This window comes from Protopterus annectens, chromosome 13.part0 (genome assembly GCF_019279795.1).
Source record: "Protopterus annectens isolate FY-2018-M chromosome 13.part0, PAN1.0, whole genome shotgun sequence".
Lineage (NCBI taxonomy): Eukaryota > Metazoa > Chordata > Ceratodontiformes > Protopteridae > Protopterus > Protopterus annectens.
In genome coordinates, this window is record NC_056747.1 from 911,925,684 (window position 1) to 911,949,693 (window position 24,010).

The 24,010-nt window shown below is 41.4% G+C and overlaps 1 protein-coding gene across 3 annotated transcripts in view; it reads left to right on the forward strand.

Moving 5' to 3' along the window:
• The window catches only part of LOC122787768 (alanyl-tRNA editing protein Aarsd1-like), a 658,622-nt gene that overhangs the window by 485,316 nt on the left and 149,296 nt on the right, over window positions 1-24,010 (forward strand). For all 3 annotated transcript variants that reach the window (XM_044054668.1, XM_044054667.1, XM_044054666.1), the window contains one exon: window positions 9,135-9,226. In XM_044054668.1, coding sequence (XP_043910603.1) covers window positions 9,135-9,226 — 92 coding nt within the window. The remainder of the gene's footprint in view (window positions 1-9,134; window positions 9,227-24,010) is intronic.

The following is a 24,010-nucleotide window of genomic DNA, read 5'->3' on the forward strand; positions in this document are numbered from 1 at the left end:
TTCTGGAGCATTTCTCCCCAGAACTCCATTGAAAACGGGCTCCTTGTGGCCCAATGGACTATCCTGGTAAACAAACTGCAAATAAATAAAAATAAAAATAGTAGGTATGTCCCTGTGCACCACTGCCTAGTTGTCAGGCATCCATCAAAAACCCATCATGCACTAGACACCATGTACATCAACCATTTGTAAGCCTTCCCCAGTTAGAGTATTTATGCATTTTCTTCAAATCCTGGAAAGATTACCTTATCACTGAAACAGATAAAGACAATAAAATGCCTCTCCTGTATAACTCCCATCAGATAACCCCTTCTTTGAAAAACCTTCAAGCTTATGAAGTTCTCCATAGACCGGTTTGTGGCCTGTAGGCTTATTCCCTCCTCCTCAAAAATGCCTGAATGAGTGCAGAGGGAATGAGGATCTTGTGTCATCCTTCCCCTTGTATCATCTGTTCTATTGAGCCTGTGGTGCCATATATGCAGCCTGAAAGCATTTGGATTCTAGTCTTCTAAAAATCAGTGGTTGAATGAACTAAGATCCTGATCAGGCATCCTGTAATGAATTCCTTGTATGATGTCATCTTTGCAGTGGAGGTCTCATAAATTGCATCATCTTGCCTCCTAGCTGTCTGACAAAGGAATATAAACCTTTGGACAGGTTGGACAAAGGTGTTTTTTTCTACCAGTTTGGGTTTTAGATCCTGCAATTGTAAGTCCAAACCATCTAAATTCCTATCCTCCCTAGTTGATCAGGATGTGGAAAATCTTTCATTGCACTCAGAGTTTGTGGTGAAGTAGGAGTTGGTTAAGGCCATATCCGTGGTGGGCTACAACATGGCTTGCTGCCAGTTTGGTTGTGCTGGTGTCATGGTTAATGCAGCAGTCTTTGGTATGTACCTGCTGAGGGTATTGTGGCCCAAGCTGTCTAACCCTCATGGACTAATTTAGCCAGACCATCCTTGATACCCCTTCTGGGGAAAGATTCTTACTGGTCAACTGTCCCAGAATCCGAATGAGGACCTCTGGAGGATCAACTAGGTCTTCATTATTGTTGAACTCCTGTGTGACCCCCCCCCCCCCATCAACTCGCATCTTCTTCCAGGCCTGGCTATTCCTCAGGGAAGAAGTACCTTCTCAGACTAAGGAGAACCTTCAAGTATCAATCTTACCCACCTCTCACCTCCACTTATATCTGCCATATCTGTTAGGATTGGGACTCTACTGGTCCAGCAGCTGCTGTCCCAACACTGTTTATGGGATGAAGTTGTCTGAGTTTGCCTTGGCTTAAAAAGGTATTTGAGTGAATCTGTGGATTTTCATTGTGTTTATTGCTGGCTTCATTTTGTAGCCCTTTGCTCTTCCACCAGTAAAGGGGAGCTCTTGAGACAGGTCCAGATTCTGCTCATGAAAGGGGCTCAAGAAGCTGCCCAGCTGCTGAGTGAGGCCTAAGATTCTACAGCCACCACTTTTTGCTTCTAAAGGGATAGAATCCATTTCCTATCCTGGACCTTTGTGACTTTGACAAACATTGCCTATACATCTGGTTTTGGATGATGGCCTTCCTGAGGGTCATGTTCGTCCTGCATGGTATGGCTAAACTTAATGGACACCATTTGCTACATTGTCCCGGATCTAAACAAGGAGTTTCTGGGACTATATTGTAAAACAGAAAGTTATTTTTGTCGAATACACTTTGGTCGACACATAAACAGCGATCTGTCTGAACGTCAAAGTACATTTACAGCGAAACAAGAAATCATAATAGTATAGTTGGCCAAAACTAGTGTCGTGTGTACATGAAAGACAAACAGTACCACGATACACCTACACTAGGAAACCACATTTAAAATATGTTTACAGTGTCATATCAACCTACACTTCAGGACAACATCCCAAAAATACAATAAGATGTGTAAATATATTAAAGAGATGTATCAAAGTTATCTGACAGTCTCAGTACCAAAAATGATAAAAGCAAGTGTGAAGCGAAGCACAAATGTGCGTATGGCATTCTGTATGTGCAACAATGGCTACTAATACGCTAACAGGTCCTGGTGTGTAAAATCGCAAAAAGACAAGGAGATGTTAGTAGTTGATGGTTACTTACATAACCTGGAAAAGGTGTTAAAAAGTAGGAAATACTGGTGCTTTCAGCTTAAATATAGTAAAAAATGTAAGGGCAGGGCAATAACAACAACGAAGGGTGTAGAAGAAATCTTATTAAAATCTACATCTCATGATCATGTCTCTGACCCTACAGAGGTGGAGAAACATAGGGCATGCCAGAAATTGAAGGACATAGCTAGTACTACCAGAAACACTCCGGTGTGTTGGCTAGCACGTATCTAGAAAGTGTTATTACCCTACCAACCAGGAGTTCAATGCTACAGCAGGTAAATAGAGTGAGGCGGGGGAAGTAATTAATGCATTCTAAACCATCTACACCCCTAAGTTCAGTATGCTTAGATGATTACAAGTTAAAGCACTCTACATTCTTGCAACAATGGAAGGTAGATATACACTCAAACCTGCGTGTACTACTGTTTACAACTGAAAAGAATCTCATAGATCTCTGCTAGTGTGAAATATGGTTTATGGATGGGGTCTTCATAACAAAAGGAAAGTTCTGCAGACAACTGTACAGTGTACATGGAAGTATCACACGTAGCGGTAAGCAAAAATGTGTGCCGTTGGTATACTGTTTAATGACTACAAAGTCATTCAAGTCATATAACTACATATGGAAGTGTTAGGTTAGACTCAGCTAGTAAATTAAACAAAGTCCTACTGTAACGTACTTGCTATGTGACTTTGAATTGGCGGCCATGAAGAGTATTGCAGCTAATTTTGTAGATATATGCAATAAGGGTTGTCTGTTTCATTTCTCACAAAATGTATGGCGAAAAGTTCAGCAATTGCAACTGTCACATATGTATGGAACGTCAGTTGAATTTCAACTGTCCGTGAAACAATTGATAGCACTGGCATTTCTATCTGAAAGTGAGGTTATTCCAGCTTTTAGACAGTTGTCTAAGACATTCTCTGCTGATGGTAGAGATCTGTTATCCTATTTTTCGGATGTGTATGTACTCTGCCGTGTTCGTAAACAAGTAACACGGACTACAGCCCCTTCATGGTTTCCACTTGTTTACCCTATCTCATTCTGGAATGTGTCATCCCTGAATGCTAAAGCTTTACTGCGAACACAGAACCATGTTGAGGGGTGGCATAGGGGTATTAGGTGTTTGCTTGGTAGGCGAATATCAGATATACCAGCTGTGATTTCAGTGTTAGTACTTGAACAGAATAGGGTAGATGAATTGTGGGTGCAGCTTCTGTCAGCTTGTCCAGTATCTCCAAAGAAGAGGAAATCTTTAGAACGGGAACATCGTTTACAGACAATACTTCACAAAAAGGAAGAGTATACCACTCAGGACTTCTTACATACTATAGCTGTGTTACTGAAAGTCTAATGTGTTATCTGTACACATGGTAGCTGTATGCACCATATACACTTTTATTGTTTTCTTACATTCTACTGCACAAGTTTAGTTTGTTGAGGTTGGTCAGAACGTTCAGTCATACTACTATTTATATTATGTCTGGTTGCTTAAAGGGTTGTGTGATATCAACATAGGTAATTGATATAATTTAGGAAGGGGAGTGTGCATTAACTCACGTTGGGAACATTATTCTGCAGTTACAGTGCGGTATTTCCTTCCGTGTTTTTTTCATTGTATAAATCCCACCAGGTTCTTGCTGTTGGCCAAACAAAACTTTTCGCTGTTTTGAATTTCACTCAATGTGCACTTCGCTATATTTAGAGGTTGCTGTTTATGTGTCGACCAAAGTGTATTCGATGAAAAGATCTTTCGATTTTACAATATAGACCCAGAGCTTCTTTGGTTCACTTTGGGTGGATGCCATCTGGCTACAGTGACCACCTGGTCCTAGATGAACCTTTTCTTTGAGAAATCTTAAATTTTACAACCTCTTTCTAAACTGGGCAGTAGCTGCCATTTCATATCCCAGACACTCCCATCGAGGTGGTCATCAGGGATGCTGTGTCTGTAGCTTGGAAGCATTTTGTGTCTGCTTTTGCACCCAAGCAGATATGCACTTAAACCCTTCACTGACTGAAGAAAGCCACTGCATAGATGTACTGTGTCCATATCCTTTGTGATCTGTTCAGTTCAGTCGGAGACCCTGAATGTGGGTGATGAGAGAATATTCTTGTCTGTTTATCTTTTATGTGCAAATTCTAGTCCTTCTTAGTGGATTAGGCTTGAGTCTGACCTCCGAGATGAACTGGACAGGTCTCTGCCCATATTTTCATGAATGGACCTCCATGCAGTCAACTGCACTTTTATTTGTAAATGGTCTGATGAAGCCACATTTTGTGATGAAAGTGCTTACCTACTTGAAGATAAGTGTGATTTTATTTTACTGAATGGTGATACAAGTCGTGCTTCAGTTTGCTGTTACTGTTTTCTGCTGTTTTGACTGTGTTGACACTCCAGCTAGGGCCAAAGACTAAGGCTTACACCTGCATGGGTTAGCATATCTTAAATTCCATCTTATATGCCTGTTTATAAAGGGCAAATTATTTTCAGTCACTGTTCTCAGGTCTTAGTGAATGATCTGTTGAAAGGTAGGCAGACTCTCACAGCAGTAGGACTGTCTATGATAGCAGTTCCTCTATGTCTTACTGTCACCGAAAGAGGAATACATTTCCTTGCTGACCAACAAAGGCCTTGAAAAGTTGTCCAGTCTTGCCTTCATCCTCCACTATGGGCTGTTTTACCCAAGACAACTCCTTTGGCTCTAAAAATTTTTGGCCTTGATTGGTGTCTGGTGCTACCACTGAGGAGAGTGTGATTTGCTGATTTTACCTAGATTTGGGAAGACATCACAACACATTAGTGAAGCTTGGATGTAGTAGCAGTTGGCCATGTCTTAAGAGCTCTTAAATTCTTCCCCGTAAAGAGATCAGTCTTCGTAGAGCTATTATGGCAGGCCTGACTCAACACCTAAAAAAAAGGGTAATAGAGGTTGATGCATTTCAACAAATGAATCCTGTGGCTTTGCCTCCACCTCTTTCTAGTTCCATATGTATGGAATTTTTTCTCTCTTCCTGGACATCTTCAGCAAATATATCATATGTTAGGCTCCAGGTGCAGACTTCATAGGAGGTCATCCTGCTTATTGTGCAGGGAACCTGAATAGTTTCACTGAGTTCAGTGGATGTCTCTTCTTTAATCACTGTTTGAGATCGACACAGGAAGTTCTTTTATTTTGATCTCAAGGATCTCACTTTCATTTGTTGCTGCCAGTGCCTTCTAAGTTGCCCTAGAGGATGCTGTGCCATTCTCTTAACTATTTTCTGGGACCGTGTGGGGGTGCTTTGGAGATGACTCAGCCTGAAGAGTAGTCACAGTGAATCACTGACTTGTAAACATAGTCATTCTTTGACATGTCTTGAAACTCACAGTTCCTTCTTCAATATAAGAGTTCCACTGGCATATCAGTCCACTTCAACAAAACTTTTGAGATAAGTCCAGCCTCTTCTGCTCAAAGTGGCTGTAAAGACTTTCCTAGTTTTAGAAGATAATTGATTCCTTTATTCTTCTGCCTTCTAGTTTGTCATTGTGGACCAAAGAGACTTTAAATAGCAAATCGATTATGTTCAGTTTTGGGTAGTTAGCCTGCAGGTGTTATGGCTTTGTAGCTGCAGAGTGCCTAAAAGTCACTGGACATGGATGCTTTTTGGCAAATTAGTATTTAGGCCCAAGACAGGAACTTCTGCTTATTTGCTTTGGGTACACATCACTTCCAATGTTAGGTGCTGCCATATGGACTTTCTTCAGTACCCACAGTCTTTACCATTATATTGGTTGTCAAGTCTAACCTTGCAGGAGGATAATCTCCATGTATTCTCTTGCATGGATGAATGGTTTCTGCTTGCCCCTTCAAGCAGTCTATAGAAATATCTGTGCAATGGGTGGCTGCCATTGTGGGTCATTGTTAATTGGAGGGAGCCTTATTTAGTTGTTTTCAGAGGAATACCATTATCAGCATGGAATTGGACACACTGCAGTATCAGGCATAATTTCACTTACAAAGGGACCATGGATTCAAAGCTTCAACCATATGGGGTGAAGAGGTAGGTCAAAGTCCAAACTCAAGGTCTCTTGTGCCCTGTAGGCTTAATGGCTGCTGTGGTCTCCATTGTTCCATTTACACCGGTGATGATGTGTGGGTAGCAGTGGTCTGTGAGATTTCAGTGGCTTCAAAGCCACTAAAGACTCTTGGACTTCCTTTGCTGTTGGACACTTCTTGCAGGGTCCTCAGGCTGTGGACCGTTCCTACCACTCTCTTCCTAGGTCTTTCCAGTCTGCAGCCAAATCCATTGCAGATTCTAAAAATGAACAGTTTGCTTGGTGGTTAAGGAACTCTCCTAGATTCCCTTCTTAGTGCTAACTAAAAACAATCGTTTAGGCCCTGTTGACCATGGCCACCTCTTTTTTGTTCAGACATCCACTCCATGTTGCATTAACTAAATGAGTGAGGGGGCACAAGATTGTGTTTCATGCAAAAATACTGTGCTCATCTGGCAGTGAACTGTAGACAAGGGTCATCACTCTCTGCAGTTCATGTCTTGCTAGAAACTGAGTGAGCTGGAGAATTCTCAGTATTGTTGCTCTATTCAGAATGTTCTGGAAATGGGACACCCTGGAGATTGACTTTTTGCCATGTAGGATAATGTGGAACGCCCTTCTTTTACCACTTCTTGATGTATAAGGTGAAGGTAGTGGTAAACATTCTGTCATGGAGTGGGAGATTCCTTTATGCCTTCCCACTATTCCTGCTGATTCTCTGCCTTATCACAGTGGTCTGGAAGGAAAGATCAGAATTCACTTCTGTCAAGTCTAGCTGACAGAAGATTCTTCTAGACCAAACCAAGGACGTTCTTCTTAGCGGAGACAAAAATCAGCTGTACCTGAAAGATAGACTCCTGATATAGACCCTTCATTTCTTCTGCTGAAGGTGACAGAAAATGACAGGGTTTCCTTTCATTGAGCAAGCCTGTCTCTCCAGTGGAAGTAGTTCTTAATTGTCTGTAGCTGTACCTCTACCATAAGTCTTCTGGCTTGCAAACAGTCTTGATTTGCCTCAGGCACCTGCATTTATTTATTTATTGATTGATTTTGTTTACTGGGGTAGAGCACTTTTCAGGCAGAACTATTTGCAGGCTTAGCTTGAGTATGACTTGAGCCACAGTTATTCCATGGGCAATGTACTTGTGTTGGCTATCTATGAATATTTTTACCACATGGAGGTCAAAATTGTGGGCCAACATTAGCTGTTCTAGGAGTTCCGTGAAGGAGTATTGCATCTTTGTCTTGTAGAGAATCCTCCATCAGATTTGAAAGTTAGACAGGCTTGCCTTACTGCCATCTGAGTCTGTTTTTTGGTGTCTTTGAAGTTAATTTCTTGAAAAATGTGTTTATGGTTATCATAACCTCTGTGCATAGAATCTTAGATATTCAGATGCTTATGTGTAAGGAACCGTATTTGGTCTTTCACAAAGGCTTAGTGTCCCCTAGATTGGACCCGCATTTTATTTCACAAGCTGGTTTCATAATTGTCTCTGAGTCTGCTTTTCTGTCAGTATTTTCGGTATTCTTTGCAAGGGCAGAAATTGTGTTAGAGAAAAGTCCTTGTACTTGGATGCTCACTGATAGCTCAGGTGTTACCAGAAATGGGTAGACGATTTTAGGAGGTGTGACATTTGTTTGTCTACTTTGCACATGGGAGTGAAAGTTTAGCCTTCAGTGCATTTTAAAAGAATGTCTCCATTACACACATTTGTGCTGTGGCTAGCTGGTCTTTGATGCACACTTTGACTTTGCATTATTGTCTTGGCGATTGTGTGTGTGTGTGTATGTGTGTGTTGGGGGGGGGGGGGTTAAGATCAGTACTGCAATCCAGAGCACTCTTTGTACAGTCCTTTTAACTCTTTTCACCTTGGTTGTCACTACTTGGAATTCTGTCCAAGCAGAGATTCATTAAGGAGAATCCTGTTTTAGATTGACAGGTACTGTAAGAATGCAGTTTGTTACAACTAACATTGATGCCCCTTCTTGATGGGAATACCATCTCTCCCCCCCATGTGGATGGATATCACATGTTCCTGTTTCACTGTACTTGGTTGTTGGATTTCCTTGTATGCCAGGCAAGTATTTACTGGTATGTTATTTGTACAGACATTTAAAGTGTTAAATCTTCATTACTCTCTGATTTGCAGGAAAATGTTTGCTACAGGCATGGGATGAACTAGTGGACTTGGGTTGCACACATGCTTATGACATCATAGTGTGCATAGGTATGCCTATGTAGATGTTCCTGATGGTAGAAGTTCCAATATTTTGTGAACAGTGAGTGGTGGTTCTGTGGTAGCATTGTCGCCTCACAGTAAGATGTTATCCTGTTCGATTCTCAGCTAGAGCGTCTTCTGTATGGAGACATGCATAAATGGGCATACCTTCGTTGAAGTTGTGCGTCAGGGCTGGCAACTCGGCATGTAAAAATCTACTGCCAATCATTAGCAGACCAGAGTTCCGCTGTGGTGACCCCTAACCGGGAAAAGCCGAAAGGCACAACAACAAGTGACTGGTGGAGAGCATAAACCCAACCAAGGACTCGTCGAGTACAGTTTTCATATAGATCAAGTAATGAAATAAGAACATATCTGTTATTTTTTATTATTTTTATGATCATAAACATGGACTCACTGTATGCAAAAGGCTACATATTGTGGCATAACCACTAACATGACTGAATGAAGTGATTCTGCTGAAGAATTGTTCATACCTCACTTGGATATGCAAAAAGAGGGCATTTCAGAAATGAGAGATAAATAACTGCTTTTAACAAGGAATGTACTTTTTTATGCCCGTCATTAGTCTGTCTTTAACCTCTAGGATTTTGACGGATACCACACATCCCAACAGGTTTTGTTGCCAGATGCAGCTTATTTAGTCAGTGTTGTTATAATAAGCATGTATGGGTCCTCTCTGTAGCAAAAAAAAAAAAGCTTTTTAAATATCTATTTTTTTCTTTTATTTAATGAAGGGAAACCTGAACTTGCTTCGAGACCTTGCTGTTTTAGTAGCACAAAACTTCAAGAATAATCCACACAGACAGAAAATATTCACTTTGCACAGGTGAGTCATAGTACTAAGGTATAATGTAAGCAACCAGTAGCTGATACAGAATAGGTCATGTTAGAGTTCTGTAAGTAGAATCTTGTGTTTGCAGTGAATCACATATGCAGGAGGGAATGTAGTTTACTTGCCTCCTGAAGAACATTAATATGCCTAAATGTTGAGTGTGTATGGTCTTTGTTGTGTTATTTCATAACAGAAATAAGAGAATGACTCTTACATGCAGAAGTAAGTCTTCTATCTAGATTTTCTAAGGTATATATGTATATAGTGTCTTTCAGGTCAGGCATTATTCCAGAGAAAGGCATTGGCTGTTTGGTGTGTTGCTGCTATAATTTTGCTGTTGCTGTGTTTTTGATTATTCCAGAGAGTATTGCAGCAATCCATTAACATACCTTCATCAATCCAAGTTTTTTTTCCCAGCATTGTTTACATGTTTTTAGCACGAATGTTCATTCTTGAGAGAATAACACGCCACCTGATGGTGATATCATACCTGGTAATATAAAACTGATGTTGGTTCATGTACATTCAATGCTTGCCACTTGCCAGCTATTAGTTCTGTGAGTCGGCTGTGGCCTTAAAGAACTAGCTGACACTTTTACCACCTTTTATAGTCTGGAAGAGTAAAATTTTTCCTGCATGCTTTATGCTTCCCTGTCTCCTAACCATCAACACTCTGCAACTCAGTCACGGCCCATTTGTTCCCTGTCTGTAACAGTTACCAACTCAGGTGAGAGCCAACCAGATGGAGCCATCTTGGATGCAGGAAGGGAGTTTGCTTGAGCCCCTGTCATTCAGCCTTTCTGCAGCCGTTCCTGTCTGTCAAACCAAAGGGACTGCAGGAGAGGGCTGATCTCACCATCTGTCCACGCCTTTTCTCATGCCTCCACTGCTGCCACTTCTTCTGGTATGCCACTGAAAGTCCATTGAAAGCCATCATTAACACCTGCAGTTGAAGTGCTTTCCCTAAACCTACAACCCACCTTGAGGTGGCTGACTTGACTGTCTACCTCACTTTGAGGGTAACACTAGCTAAAGGATGCTGAAGGCCTATCAAGAGAGAAATACTTAAAAATTATAATGAGGTAAAACTAGTCTGAGATGGAGGACCTATTTACTTATGTAAATCTCCTTTGCAAGAAGATAGAAGCTCTGAAGCAGCTAAGCTTAAGACCCATAATGACTCAGAATGAAAGGGAAAAAGTGACAGAAGAGTTTGTATTGTATCTTATTCGTTCATTCGTTCATCAACTGAGATCGAGCGTTGTCCTAAGTGGTCCATTTTCAGGTTCAGCCCAGGGTATACATTCAGGGGTGCAAAATACAAATGTTTTAGTACAAGCATTCATATAACATTTGCACAAGCAATTAAAGACCTCTTTCAAACAGTGCAGTATGCTTAGTGAGCTTGAAAAGATAATTTTTTTTCCTAACTCCTGCCAGCAGTTCTGTGCAACTGTAATGGTACCAAGAAGATTTTCCTTCAAAAGCAGGAGAAGCAGCCTAGATAAAAAAACAAAACTTCAGTCTAAAAAAGCTTAGCTTCCTTAAGAAACAAATGAGTTTGTGAAACATTTCTTTTCCCACCACTGAAGGAGAACAATTCCCTATTATGTCCATCTTGGGAGGAATTACTTTGCAGACAGATTGGAAGGATGTTATGACAGCGGGTTGTGCAAAATAATTCCATTTTGCCCTAGTTGCTGGTCCTTTACAAATTAATCTAAAGTATTGTTTGCAAATGGCTATATAATAAATGCACAACTTTATCCGAAAGAAAGCAGCAAAGCCGCTTTCCATTTCCAAGTGGAGGAAGGCTTTCTTCTCCAGATTGTTTGCAGTTCTAATGAAGCAGAGTTCATGCAATTGTACCAGATCTTAGTAATGCATAAGCAGCACATTAAATTCCTGTCAGCCAGTGCCTCAACTAATAATGGGTGAATCTGCAGTAGTCGTTAGTCATTCTTCAGACCTCTCACTTATCTCTCTGGCTTCCTCCGGTATAGTCCTTTCAGTTCCTTGGACTGGGATCATCCCTGTCTTCTTAAGCTGTTCCATCATTTGATCTGGGCGTAGAAAAAACATCCTGGGTCAAGGAGACACTCTGCGAGATACTTGATGTAGCCAGGAAAAGAGGCCTTTTGATGGGGCAGAAGTACCTTCTCTGAGTTTGTCTTCAGCTATACCTGTAAAGAAAAAACAAAAGGTTAAACATTGTTCACCTGAAGACATGTTTATTAGAAAAGATGATTTTCTTACCTTGACTAGGAAATTGTTATAGGCTATTAATCCTGGTGCTCATCCTTACCTGAAAAGGATGTCAGCAGAGACATTCCTGAGGAAGACATGTCAGAGGATTCTGACATAGACAGGGACAGGGCCTTTTCTCTTGCAGATTCCTACTCACAGATCTCTGATTCAGATGTAAGTGGGTCATCATAACCTTCTTTGGAGGAATTTTCATTTTCTCTGACAATAGCCAAGATGAATGAGGTGTTGTGTGGGAACAAATGGATTTCCCCTTGATCTGAGGAGATATAAGTTTCAAGTAGATATGCTTCATTCTGCTTCCATACCCCCCAGTTGTGGCTAGCCTTGGAAGATGTATTTAATGCTGCCTGTAACAATCCTGATTCCCAGCCTTCAGTTCCAAAAAGGCAGATACTTTTACAAAGTTTCTCAAACTGACAAGCATTTCTTTTCTCACCTCAGATCTGGCCCTGTAGCTATATACAAGTCTTTATTTTTTATCACTTTTATTGAATTATCACTTAAGTCATAGGCAAACATACATTTATACAAACAAAAAAAAAAACATATTAACTCATTAACACCTGTGTAGTGTGGAATGTTGCACCTGTTAAAATCTACACATACAGTTGCATTCCAGAGCATTTTCTGGAAAAGAAATCAACTTAAAAGCATAAGATAATCGAGGCTTTTCTACTGTGGGACATCCGAGGTTAACAATGTTAATATTTCCTTGCCTTTTTTGAATCCTGCCTATTATAAGCTGATAAATCACTTGGTTAAAGAAATCTGAACCAAGAAAAGTCTGGATAGGTATTAACTGGAAGTATGCAAAAAGTGCTATAGGCTTGAATGAGTTAACAAACATTATACAGTACATATAGTGTTGTGCAATTATCAATCCAACATTGCATACATTTATCAATTCCTGCTTCCCTTAAACCTAATTTCTCCTCCAAAACATTATTCTGCATGTATTGTTCCCACAATATCCATTTTTGTATGTAATTTGCTCCTGCCCTTTCTGAAGCTGCCACTTCAATTTTTTTCTCTTTGTTACAATATTCACTACTTCGAATACAGTTGGTTTAGATTTTGATATCCATTTTCTAGTAATTGCTTTTTTGGCAGCCAACAAAATTAAACTTAAGGGCTTATTATGTCTATGCAATTTGGATCCTGTATCCCAGATCAATAAAAATAAATAAATAAATAAATAATTTCCTTGAGTTCCTATTTACTCACCAAATAATTTTGACAGAGTACTGTGTAGGAAATTTTTAAAGTCTGCCAACTCATTGCACTCCCAAAACATATGTTCCTAGTTACCTCTTTCTTCCTCACACCAACATTTACAGTCTACATGAGGAATAATTATTTGGAGTCTGCTTGGGGTATACAAATACCTCTGCAAACACTTTCAAGCAAAAATCCTAAATCTTCTAGACTTTGTAGCTTATTTGAGAGCCATATGTATGTCCTGCCAGCGTTTGATTGTGAATTGCTTATCCAGTCTCTCTTGCCAATCTTTTCTAACCTCCTCTGATTCTTATAGTTATCATGCAGTGCATCAAATCTCATGTATCAGAACATGCCTTAAGGAGTGTGTATGATTGTGCAGATGCTGTGTCTAGGGTCACTGCTACTGTAACAGTATTAAGGAGAGATGCCTGGGTACATAATCAAATGTTTTTTGATGAGATGAAGTCTGACAGTTTAATTCAGCTTTAGATAAGGATGTTTTGTTTGGCCCATCTGCTGCTCAGGTCATCGAACAATTTGATGAGAGAGGGAAATTAATACAGGGAGCTTCCAAAAATGTTCAACCCCCTCCCCCACACACTTAGAAATTTCCCAAATCCTGTTTTCCATCAAAGAAAAAAGAAACCAAACAATTTCCTGCCTTTTCCCAGCCAAACAGGAAACAAAAAGAGATGGCAGAAAGAGAACAATAAGAAGCAAGGATATTTTCCAAAAAAGAGACCGTCTCATACTTCAGAATGACTATACTAACACTCTTTCCCCATCCCCTCCACTTCTGCCCCTGCCTGTTATAATCTGTCTTAGAATTTGGCTATGTACATTCACCTTTAGCATCAGATTGTTTCAGAATCTTGGATGTTAAAAGTGGACCAGAAGGGATACATTTGGCACTGGATACAAACACCTCCTGTTAGGGAAGTTTCTTCCCATGTTCATAACCCGGTAGAATTTTTTACTCAGGTTCTTCAGTACTTACTTATCATAGAAGTAACAGATTCTGTCCATTAAATCAAAGGGGCAAAGACTACTACTCCAGAATGATTCTGGTACCAAAGAAAGAGTCTTCTTGGAGACTAGTTCTAGATCTTTAATTTCCAAATCTTTATGTAAGGTTCCAAAATTCAAGACATTGTCCCTTCAGAATCTGTTACCTCTCATTCCCCAAGGAAGATTTATGTTGATGTTAAAGCTAAAAGATGCATGACATCACATTCTCCTAGCCAAAGACTTCAAGGTATTTGTCAGATTTTCTTTGTCTGGGTCACATTATCAGTTATCTTCATTATCTTTATGTTAATTACAGCTCCATGGATATTTATAAAGTGTCTAGTTCCAATCATAGCAATTTGCTGACTGAATGGTACTCGCTTGTTCCTTATGTAAATAACTTAAGTTATCTTTGCAAATTATTTTTTCCCAGATCTCAAGAGTCATTATAGTGGGTTTCTTCTCTTCTCACCAGTTTGAGGTTCCAGATAAATGTTCAGAAATCCTCCTTGACTCCATCACATAGGATTAATTTTCTAGGCCGTCTTGTAGACACCTTGTAGCAAAGGCTTTTTTGGCATAGGAGAATGTGGACTTTTATCTGGAAATGTTCCTGAACCTCTCAAATCAATGTCATATTTCAGCCAGAGATCATCTCAGGATCCTGGGGTTCTTGGCCAGTATGGTTCACATGATTCCTCTTGCCAGGTTGCACATGAGAGAGATTCAGTGGTGTCTAAAAAAAAACACTTGAACTCGATATTTGCATCATCTGAAATTTCAGTGTCTAGTACTGGGCTTTGTAAAAAAAAATGCATTGGTGAAGACAACAAGTGCATGCAAATCCATTTACTCCCTTACCTCCAAGGCAATCTGTAACTACCAATGGCTCAAATTTTGTTTGGAGGGTAGTTTCTATAGGCTGAAAGGTAGACCTGTGAAACTCCTCAGATAAACTAAAGCACATCAGTGTTAAGGATATGTGGGCTGTGATCCATGCCTTAAACTTTCATCATATATGGTCCCCAGGATCTCTCCAGGTGATTGCAGCAAACACCACGGGGATGTGATACATAAACAAACAAGGGGCACCAGGTCTTAACCTGTGTGCAGGGCTGGCTATGAAGGCTTGAAAGGTAGCTCTTCATCACTCCTTAATCCTCCAAGAAGCAAAACATAGTGTCAGATAAGCTGAGTAGGACCAGTCCAGGAACTGATCCAGGTGGGGGAGTACCTCAAGTAGATCTGTCTGCCTCCCTTCAGAACAGTCCGCTGAAAACATTCTGCTCCAGGACTTCTTGCAAACAAGTCTAGTAAAAAGATGTAGCAAACACCGTTTGTAGTGAGCACTAGAGCAAAAAAACATGAATTAAAGCAAGTAGTGCCCAGTTGGCATAAACAACACCATAAGCTCCACACAGTGTACCACGTTACAAAGTCTTTATTCCTTTACAAAAGTTTAGCACTTTCATCCCTTGTGTAACACTCTGGGACTTCTTCAGAACTAGTTGATGTAATGAAGTCACCTCCTTTTTTTACAGTAAATCAATCAGCAATTAACTGTAATAAGCAACTGAATATTCAAATGTTAAAGGGTAGTAAAAAGATGCCTTTTCTTTCCCTTGGTTGGGAATGTTTCTTTATGAATTTCTACTCTTTCCACTGATATCCCGGATAATTTTTAAGATTCAGCAAGACTCCCCAAAGGTCATAGTTTTGACCCTCTTTTGGCTCAGGCAACTTGGTTTTCCCTTCTTATGGAAATGGCCAAGGGTGATTACCACAAGCTTCCTCACACATTGGACCTACTCACACAAGTCAAGGGGAGTTTGATGCACCTTAATCTCAAACATTTTCAAATGGGTGCCTGGATGATTCCATTCTAATATCTTTTAGGCACTTCTTTCCAGAGAATGTGCACCAGGTGCTAAAGGAGGCAAGAAAACCCGCTGCTAGGAAATCTTGTATGGCAAGTGGAAAAGATTTTCTAGTTGGTGCCTAGCCGATAACCAGGGCTTTTGTCAGGGATTATGTACTACTGGTGCTCAAATATAGATTCATAGATGTTTACTAGGCTAACGACCACAAGGACTTTAAGCCTAACCATGCATCCCAAATCTCTGACAAGTTCTGATACTCTTGATAAGTGTAAGCATGGGCCTGGGAGGTAAATCATTTACAGGTTACCTGTGTCCATCAGAGACATAGGTGCCAAACCAGGGATGAATTTCTGGTTTCCCATCCAGATGTCCTAGTTCCACTTGAATTGGGTTAGGGAGGAACCCTGTTTCATGTGGATGTGGAGCCTGTTCCACAGACAAGGTAGTCTCTGGGATACATACCTATTTCGCCAGCAGGTCCTATTTATATCACAGGCAAGGTTCAGGTCTTTAGAATGGGTAATTCTGGTGCTGTTTGTTTTGTGGGTACACAGGAGGTCCATCAGAGTGGGTCCTGACAAAGCCCTGTATGCCAGGCATAGATCTCCCTTCAGAAGCCTGTAGGAGACAGAATATAGGGATAGGGCCTTGAGGCGATCTGTACAGGACATTTTACTTACAGTGAGGAATTTCTGTGGATGTTCCAATTGTTGGATATGCCTGGTTAGGTGCATACCAAAGGGGGCATTGAAAGTAGTGTGGATAAGATGGGCAATTGTAAGGGGAAGCTTTTTCTTCATAGTTTAGTAGTAGTAGTTGTTGTTCGTCTTTTTGGCTTTTCCTGGTTAGGGGTCGCCACAGCGGAACTCCGATCCGCTAATGATTGGCAGTCATTTATTTTTTTTTTTATGGTGCTGAGTTGCCAGCCTGACGCCCAACCTTCAGCGAAGGCACGCCCATTCACGCATGTCTTTCGAAGGCCACTCGACTGCGGGGAGGACATGCAGACACTACTTTCAATGCCCCCTTTGGTATGCACCTAACCAGGCATATCCAACAATTGGAACATCCACAGAAGGCACTCCAGCAGAGAATCGAACAGGAGGACCTCTTGCTGTGAGGCAACAATGCTACTGCTGTACCACCGCGGCATTCATAGGCTAGTAGTAGGCTAACTGCTATTGTGAGACATTTTAAGCCCATCTAATTACCCCATATAAGACTCAAACCCTGCACCTTGTGTTTGTAAGGCAAGGAACTTACCATTAGGCCAACCTCCCATCCATTTGTGAGTTACTATCCTCTGGCCTGTTTTACTTCCCTGTAAAGTACATCTTGCAGTCATTTCAGCATGTCTGCCCATGCATCCCACCGCTTTCTTCTATGATTTTAACGAAACAACTTTTTAAAGGAGTTTTACACCTGACACCACCTTGTAAACCGGTTACTCCTTCCTGGGATCTTTGTGCTAGGAAAGTTAACCATGTCTCCATTTTAACCTGCTCATGAAGCAAACTTAAGTTTCATTACATGGAAAGCTGTTCTGATTGGTCTGATGTCTGCAAGAAGAGTATCAAAGTTGCAAGCTATGTGGATGAACCCGATCTGGTCTTCCAGAGACATAGGGTCACATTAAGAACAAATTCTCCATTCATGCCCAAGGATATTTCAGTTTACTTTGCATCAAGTCATCAGTTTCTGAGTGTTCTAACCCAATCCTTGGGACCAGGGAGAAAGGATTCTATATATTCTGGATGTGTGTAGGTAGCTTGGTTATGAGCTTGACAGAACTAAATCCTATAGAAAAGCTCATCAGTTATCTGTTTCTTATGTTGGGACAAAAAAGGACAACCTGTATCAAAACAGACCATTTCCAGATTGTTGTACTCAACTATTGCTTTTTGTTATTCCCAGCATGGTAAACCTGTTCCAAGCAGTATAAAGGCTCATTCTGTAAGAGCTTTGTTTTCTTCAGTGGCATATTGGAAAGGGTGGACTCTAGATGTTTTGTAGAGGCAGGTGCATGGTCCTTTGTACATACCTTTACAAGGCATTACAAACTGGATTCCTTTTCTATTTCTAGGGCAGGATTTGCTAAGACAAGTCTCCTGAAAATATATCTGTCCTTCTCCTAGGTTGCATAGGCTTTATGGGTTCATATGTGTTTACTAGGATAATAACCCCAAGGGCCTTTTTAAGCCTGGCCATGCATCCCAGATCGAGTTCTGATACCCTTGATAAGTGTAAGCAGGGGTTTGGGAGATGAACAATTTACAGGTTACCTATGTCCATTAGAAACATAGGTGCCAAACCAGGGATGAATTTCCGGTTACCCATCCAATTGTCCAAGTTGCACTTGAACTGGGTTAGGGAAGAATCAACCCATTTAACATAAAGGCTTCTGTAGCCATGAGCATGCTGAACATAGTAGCTTGGGGATGTGCAGGAGCATGTCCAGTTGTCATTTACGTGTGTTTTAAGTAGATTTGTGAATGAAGTGGGGTTTTCTGTTGTGAGAATATTCTGGGGTACAGAGTTCCAAATCAAATCTCAAAAAAATGGAACTGTATTTGGAGAGCTAAAAGGAGTATCATTTCACCATCCCTCAATTCTTTCCATCTCTGCTGGAACTGTATTTGGAGAGCTAAAAGGAGTATCATTTCACCATCCCTCAATTCTTTCCATCTCTGCTCTTTCCTGTTCACCTCATCCACAGCCCTAAAGGTTAATGCCACAGACTCTCTTAATACGCAAACATTTTTCAACTGTACAATTATTTTTGTAGTATTCCGTAGCTGTCCTGAATTTTTGAACTATGAGCTGATTAGTCTGTATTACACAGTAAGACACTGTCCGATTCGATTCTCAGCTAGAGCGTCTTCTGTGTGGAGATATGCGTGAATGGGCGTACCTTCATTGAAGGTTGTGCGTCAGGGCTGGTAACTCGGCACGTAAAAATCAACTACCAATCATTAGCGGACCCCTAACTGGGAAAAGCCGAAAGACACAAACAAATTCTAGTAGTTTCTTATTAGATTCAGTCCTACAAGTTTTTTTTTGTTTGTCTCATGTGAATATATTGTGACTAATGTGACTATTGAATGTTAGTTGGACTATAAGCTTTTTTGTTGTAAAATTGTATACAATTTATAACTATTACTGATTGTATCCCCTCAATGTCGGCTTGTATATATAACATTGTATTGTATTTCTCTTATATGTGGAGCTTTTCTCCCTGGGCCTCAGCTGAAAAGGGGCTCCTAAACCCAGTCAGACCACCCCAGTAAACAAATGTCAAAGTAAATGAATAAATAGTACAGCTGTGTAAGTTCCACTTACATGTAACAGTAGGTGTTCAAATTACTCACTGCTGTAGTAGTCACACTTACCCTCCATCCTCACCATTTTTGTATATAATTATTTTTTTGGATGCAGAATTATTTCTCATTACATGTTTTAGTGGTTCTAGCCAAGCTAAAGTTTTCACTGTGTGATACCTTAAAACTCCTGTAAGAGGCTATTGGGATATATGGAAATGACCCCTTAAGGAATAAAGTGTTTCAGCTATATGGCTTCTGAATGTCCTTGACTTTTTACTTTTTCTTTTTATGTTTTTGTGGATACATTCAGGCCAATACAGCCAACCCTCATTAGCTGTGGATATGTATGTTTCAGAATTCTTATGACCTCATCAGCACATCATAAGTGGACTGTTTGCCTGTGCTTTAGAATCACAGGGTCTTTACACCCAGCTGATGTCCATAACCACTAAGGTGTCTGCAAATTATCTCAACTAACATCCAAACCAGAGAGAAAAAAGGTCACACAATTAGTAAAAACTACAAAAAAAAAAAAAAAAAAAAACTAGCCAAGGTAGAATTTCACTTTGTGATACATTTGTAATAGAAGCCTATGGCATATATGCAAATGGCCCATTAAGATCATCAGTGTTTCAGCTATATGGCTTCTGAATGTGCATGACTTTTTTTACTTTTACACCTACTGCATTTCTTGTGGGAAACAAATACCTCATAAAGACTTTCATTCATATTGTATACCTTGCCTAGGCCCAGACCACGACGTCACTGGTTGTCGGTTTTGTGCTAGGTTCAATAAGCAAACTTTAAAGCGACACTTTGATTTCGCTCGACACTACTTCGGTAGGAAATTTTATTACACTATGCCATTGGAGCAACCGACTACCGGCGTGCATAAAAAACGCAAAGATAAGGGCAGGCAGCCTAGATCCAAGCCAGACTCCGAGGCCTCGGCTGGGCCTGTTGCCGGTTCTCCGGTTTTCAGTGAGGCGCCTACGCAGCCCCTGACGCCCGCAGAATTGAAACCCCAGACCGCTTTGGATTCTCTGTCAGAGAGTACTAGGCCGATGCAGCCATTTCCTTTAGGCCCTACCGACAACATTACAGAAGGAGAAGCCGGTGCTGTGGAAACACCTTCGGTTACAGAAGGTGTCTTTAGACGGACTACTCTTACCATAAAATCTTATGCTAAGCTTAAGACTCCTTTAAAACCTAAAAAGACTGTACATCAGTCTCCAGTTCAAGGCCCCATGCCTAAGAAACAAATGCTTAAGATGGCTGCAGATTTGATTACTCTGATCAGGGCTCCCAACCCCGACAAAAGGCCAAGACAAGAAGAGGATTATGCCTCCTCTGATCAGGTTTCTATTTCCTCAGACTCCTCTGAAGAACAGGATTACTCATTTTCCCCTTATGAAGATTCTGATGCTGAAGACTCCATTCCCTCAGCATCTCCCCTGAAGACTACTCCTTTGGGGAAACCTTACATACCATGAGGGAACATTTTCACTGGGAAGGTCAGGACTACTCCAACTCAAAGAAAAGGCTCTGAGAGTTTCTTTTACTTCCCCAGCACAGACCACTTGCTATGCCTCCAGTTTTAGACATTGTGGATGATGTTTACTTAGAATCTAGTCTAAATCCAGATTCTCTGCCTCCTGTTCCAGCCAAACCAGACAGATATTATAGAGTGCCTGACTCTCACAAATTCCTTTGCAAAAGCCCTGTTGCTGACCCAGAAACAATCTCCCAGGGACCCAAAGGGGCTAAGGCTTCTACGGCTAAAAATCCTGTTCCGTCTGAAAGGGACTCTAGAGCACTAGATAGGTGGGGGAAGAAGGTTTACACCTCAGCTACTCTAGCTATAAGGGCATTAAATTGTCAATTTCACATGCTGAAATATCAGCAATTCCTAATGTCTGAATTAAAACAAAAGATGAGCGCACACTCTCAACGGTCTGAATTCAAGGAAATGCAGGATCTGTTGCATGCAGCTGAACAGGTGGGCAAACATACTTTACAATGTGGATTTGTTTCATGGAAGCTTCCTGTAGAGCAGCTGTTACTGGGTCTGTCATACGTAGGCATGCTTGGTTAAAGGAACAAACTCTGCCTGATCACATTAAAGCAAAATTACTAGATGCACCTTTACAGCAGGATGTCTTATTTGGTGCCAAAGCAGAAGAGGTTTTAAAGAAAATGGAGGATAAGGCAAAGTCTATGCATACGGTCAAGGATTTCTTACAGGTACAACTCCCTCGCTTCAGCAGAAATTGGCCAACAAAAAATTGGTCCTTTCCAGCTTCTGACAGGCCACAGAGGGGTAAATACAGACGCTCAAGGGGCAGAGGTCAAGCACAAACTCCTTACAAACCTCGCCAGTGGGGCACAGCAACACAGAAGGGAAGATAAGACCGGCCCCAAACTACTAGAAGACAAACACAATGACTTAACCCTCAAACTGCCAAGCAAAACTCTCTTGGCAGCTCCCTTGGGAGGAAAATTAGCATTTTTTGCAGACAACTGGCACATCATCACAAAGGACAAATGGGTCCTAGACATTATCTCACAAGGATACAGATTCAATTTTCACACCTTGCCAAGGATAACAGGAATGCCAAACCTGCCACAAAATCAATGGGCAGAGGCACAAAAACAAATTGCAGCTCTCATGGACATGAGAGCCATTCAACTGGTGCCTACACAGGAGCAAGGCCCAGTTTACTCAAGACTCTTTCTGGTCCCTAGAAAGGACAATGCATGGAGACCCATTCTGGACCTTTCAATTCTAAACACCTACTTGCAAGTACCCAAATTCAAGATGCTAACACTACAGCAGCTTCTTCCCATGTTGGGCAAGAAGGCTTGGCTAGTAATGTTGTACCTCAAGGAGGCATACCTGCATGTCCCTATCAGACAAAATTGCAGAAGATACCTCCGTTTCATTGCAGGTTCAACCCATTACCAATTCTCTGCAATGCCCTTTGGCTTATCTACTGCGCCCAGGGTCTTCACAAAATGCCTGGCACCAGTAATTGCATACTGCAGACAAAGAGAATTCAAATATACCCATACCTGGACGACTGCCTCATCCAAGTAGAAAGCAAGGACATTCCCTTACAACATCTGGCGTTTGTCAAACACCTTCTAAGTTGCCTAGGGTACACAGTAAACAAAAAGAAATCAAAACTAGTGCCCTCACAAAACATGACATTCCTGGGTGCCAGCTTGAATACAACGGTCCAGATAGCTTTTCTCACGCCAGACAAGCAATTACAACTAACTCAATACTTCAAAATAATGGCAACAAAGACCCAGCTCCCTGCAAGAAAAATTCTGCAGGCCTTGGGATTCATGGCATCTTGCATACTACTAATTCCATTTGCAAAACTGCATTAGAGGAAATTACAATGGTACCTGAAAAGCGTATGGACTCAACACAGCCACAGCTTGGAAACAATGATACCTCTCATTCCCTGCCTTCAACAGGAGTTTCTGTGGTAGTCACAGGCATGTCACCTCAACAAGGGTCAGCCTTTCACCTTACCCCCAGCCAGGCAAAGTATGACAACAGATGCATCGGACTATGCCTGGGGAGCACACATGGCAGGACAGTGCATTCAAAGAAAATGGACTACAGATCAAAGATATCTGCACATCAATCAAAAAGAAATGCTAGCTGTACAGAATGCCTGACAGCTTTCAAGGACCTCTTGCATCCAGGACAACTTATAATAAGTACAGACAACACCACAGTAATGTGGTACATAAACAAGCAAGGGTGTACACACTCCTACCCACTATGCAGGCAAGCAATGACCTTGTGGAACACAGCACTGACTTACCAAGTTCAATTACAAGCACAATTCCTGCCAGGAAGAAAGACCACATTGGCAGACGACCTAAGCAGAAACATCATGGATCCCCACAAGTGGAAACTGGATCTACAAGTATTTGCAATGATAACTCAAAAAATGGGGCCGCCCAGACATAGATCTGTTTGCATCCCATCTCAATCTATCAGCTGCCTCTCTTTTGCACCAGGTCCTTCCACAACACAGCTTGGAAAGTGGATGCCTTGTCCTTCAGCTGGAGAAGCCTTTCAGCATATGCCTCCCCTTCTCTTCCTCTTCTGCCTCGTACTACTGAAGATAAAACACAAGCCCCCCAAGTTCCTCATCTTGATTGCTCCAAATTGGCCTCAGTTTTGGTATCCAACCTTAAAGCTCCTGTTCTGGCCTCCTTGGATTCTCCCACTGAACCCTTCCTTCTGTCCCAGCATCAGGGTCAGTTACTGTCCAATCTCAAGACCCTTTGCCTGGCCTGGCAGCTTTGCACCAGTTCCTTCCACAACACAGCATGGAGAGTGGATGCCCTGTCCTTCAGCTGGAGAAGCCTTTCAGCATATGCCTTCCCTCCTCTTCCTCTTCTGCCTCGGGTACTACTGAAGATAAAACAGGACAAGCCCAAGTTCCTCATCTTGATTGCTCCAAATTGGCCTCACAGTTTTGGTATCCAACCTTAAAGCTCCTGTTCTCGGGCCTCCTTGGATTCTCCCACTGAACCCTTCGCTCCTGTCCCAGCATCAGGGTCAGTTACTACATTCCAATCTCAAGACCCTTTGCCTGGCAGCTTGGCTCTTCAAAGGAATTTGATTTCCTCTAGTCTTCCCAAACAAGTTTTGGATGTTCTTTTGGAAGCTAGACGGCCTAGCACTAGGAAATCCTATGCCTCTAAATGGAAGAGGTTTTCTATTTGGATGCAGGACCGAGGCTCTGATCCTCAGGTTCCTGATCTCTCCTCTATTTTGCTTTACCTTTCGGAACTTTTATCTAAAGGACTTTCCTTTTCTTCCATTAAGATTCATGCTTCTGCTATCTCTGCGCATTACAGTTCTGATCCTCCTGTTTTTTCACATCCTTTGGTGAAGCAGGTCTTGAGAGGGGCTAAAAATTTGTGGCCTCCAAGGACCCCTCCTGTCCCTGCCTGGGATCTTAATTATGTTTTGGAAAAACTTACTTTGCCTCCGTTTGAGCCTGCTGCATCTTCAGATATTAAGTTTCTATCCTGGAAGACTGTTCTTT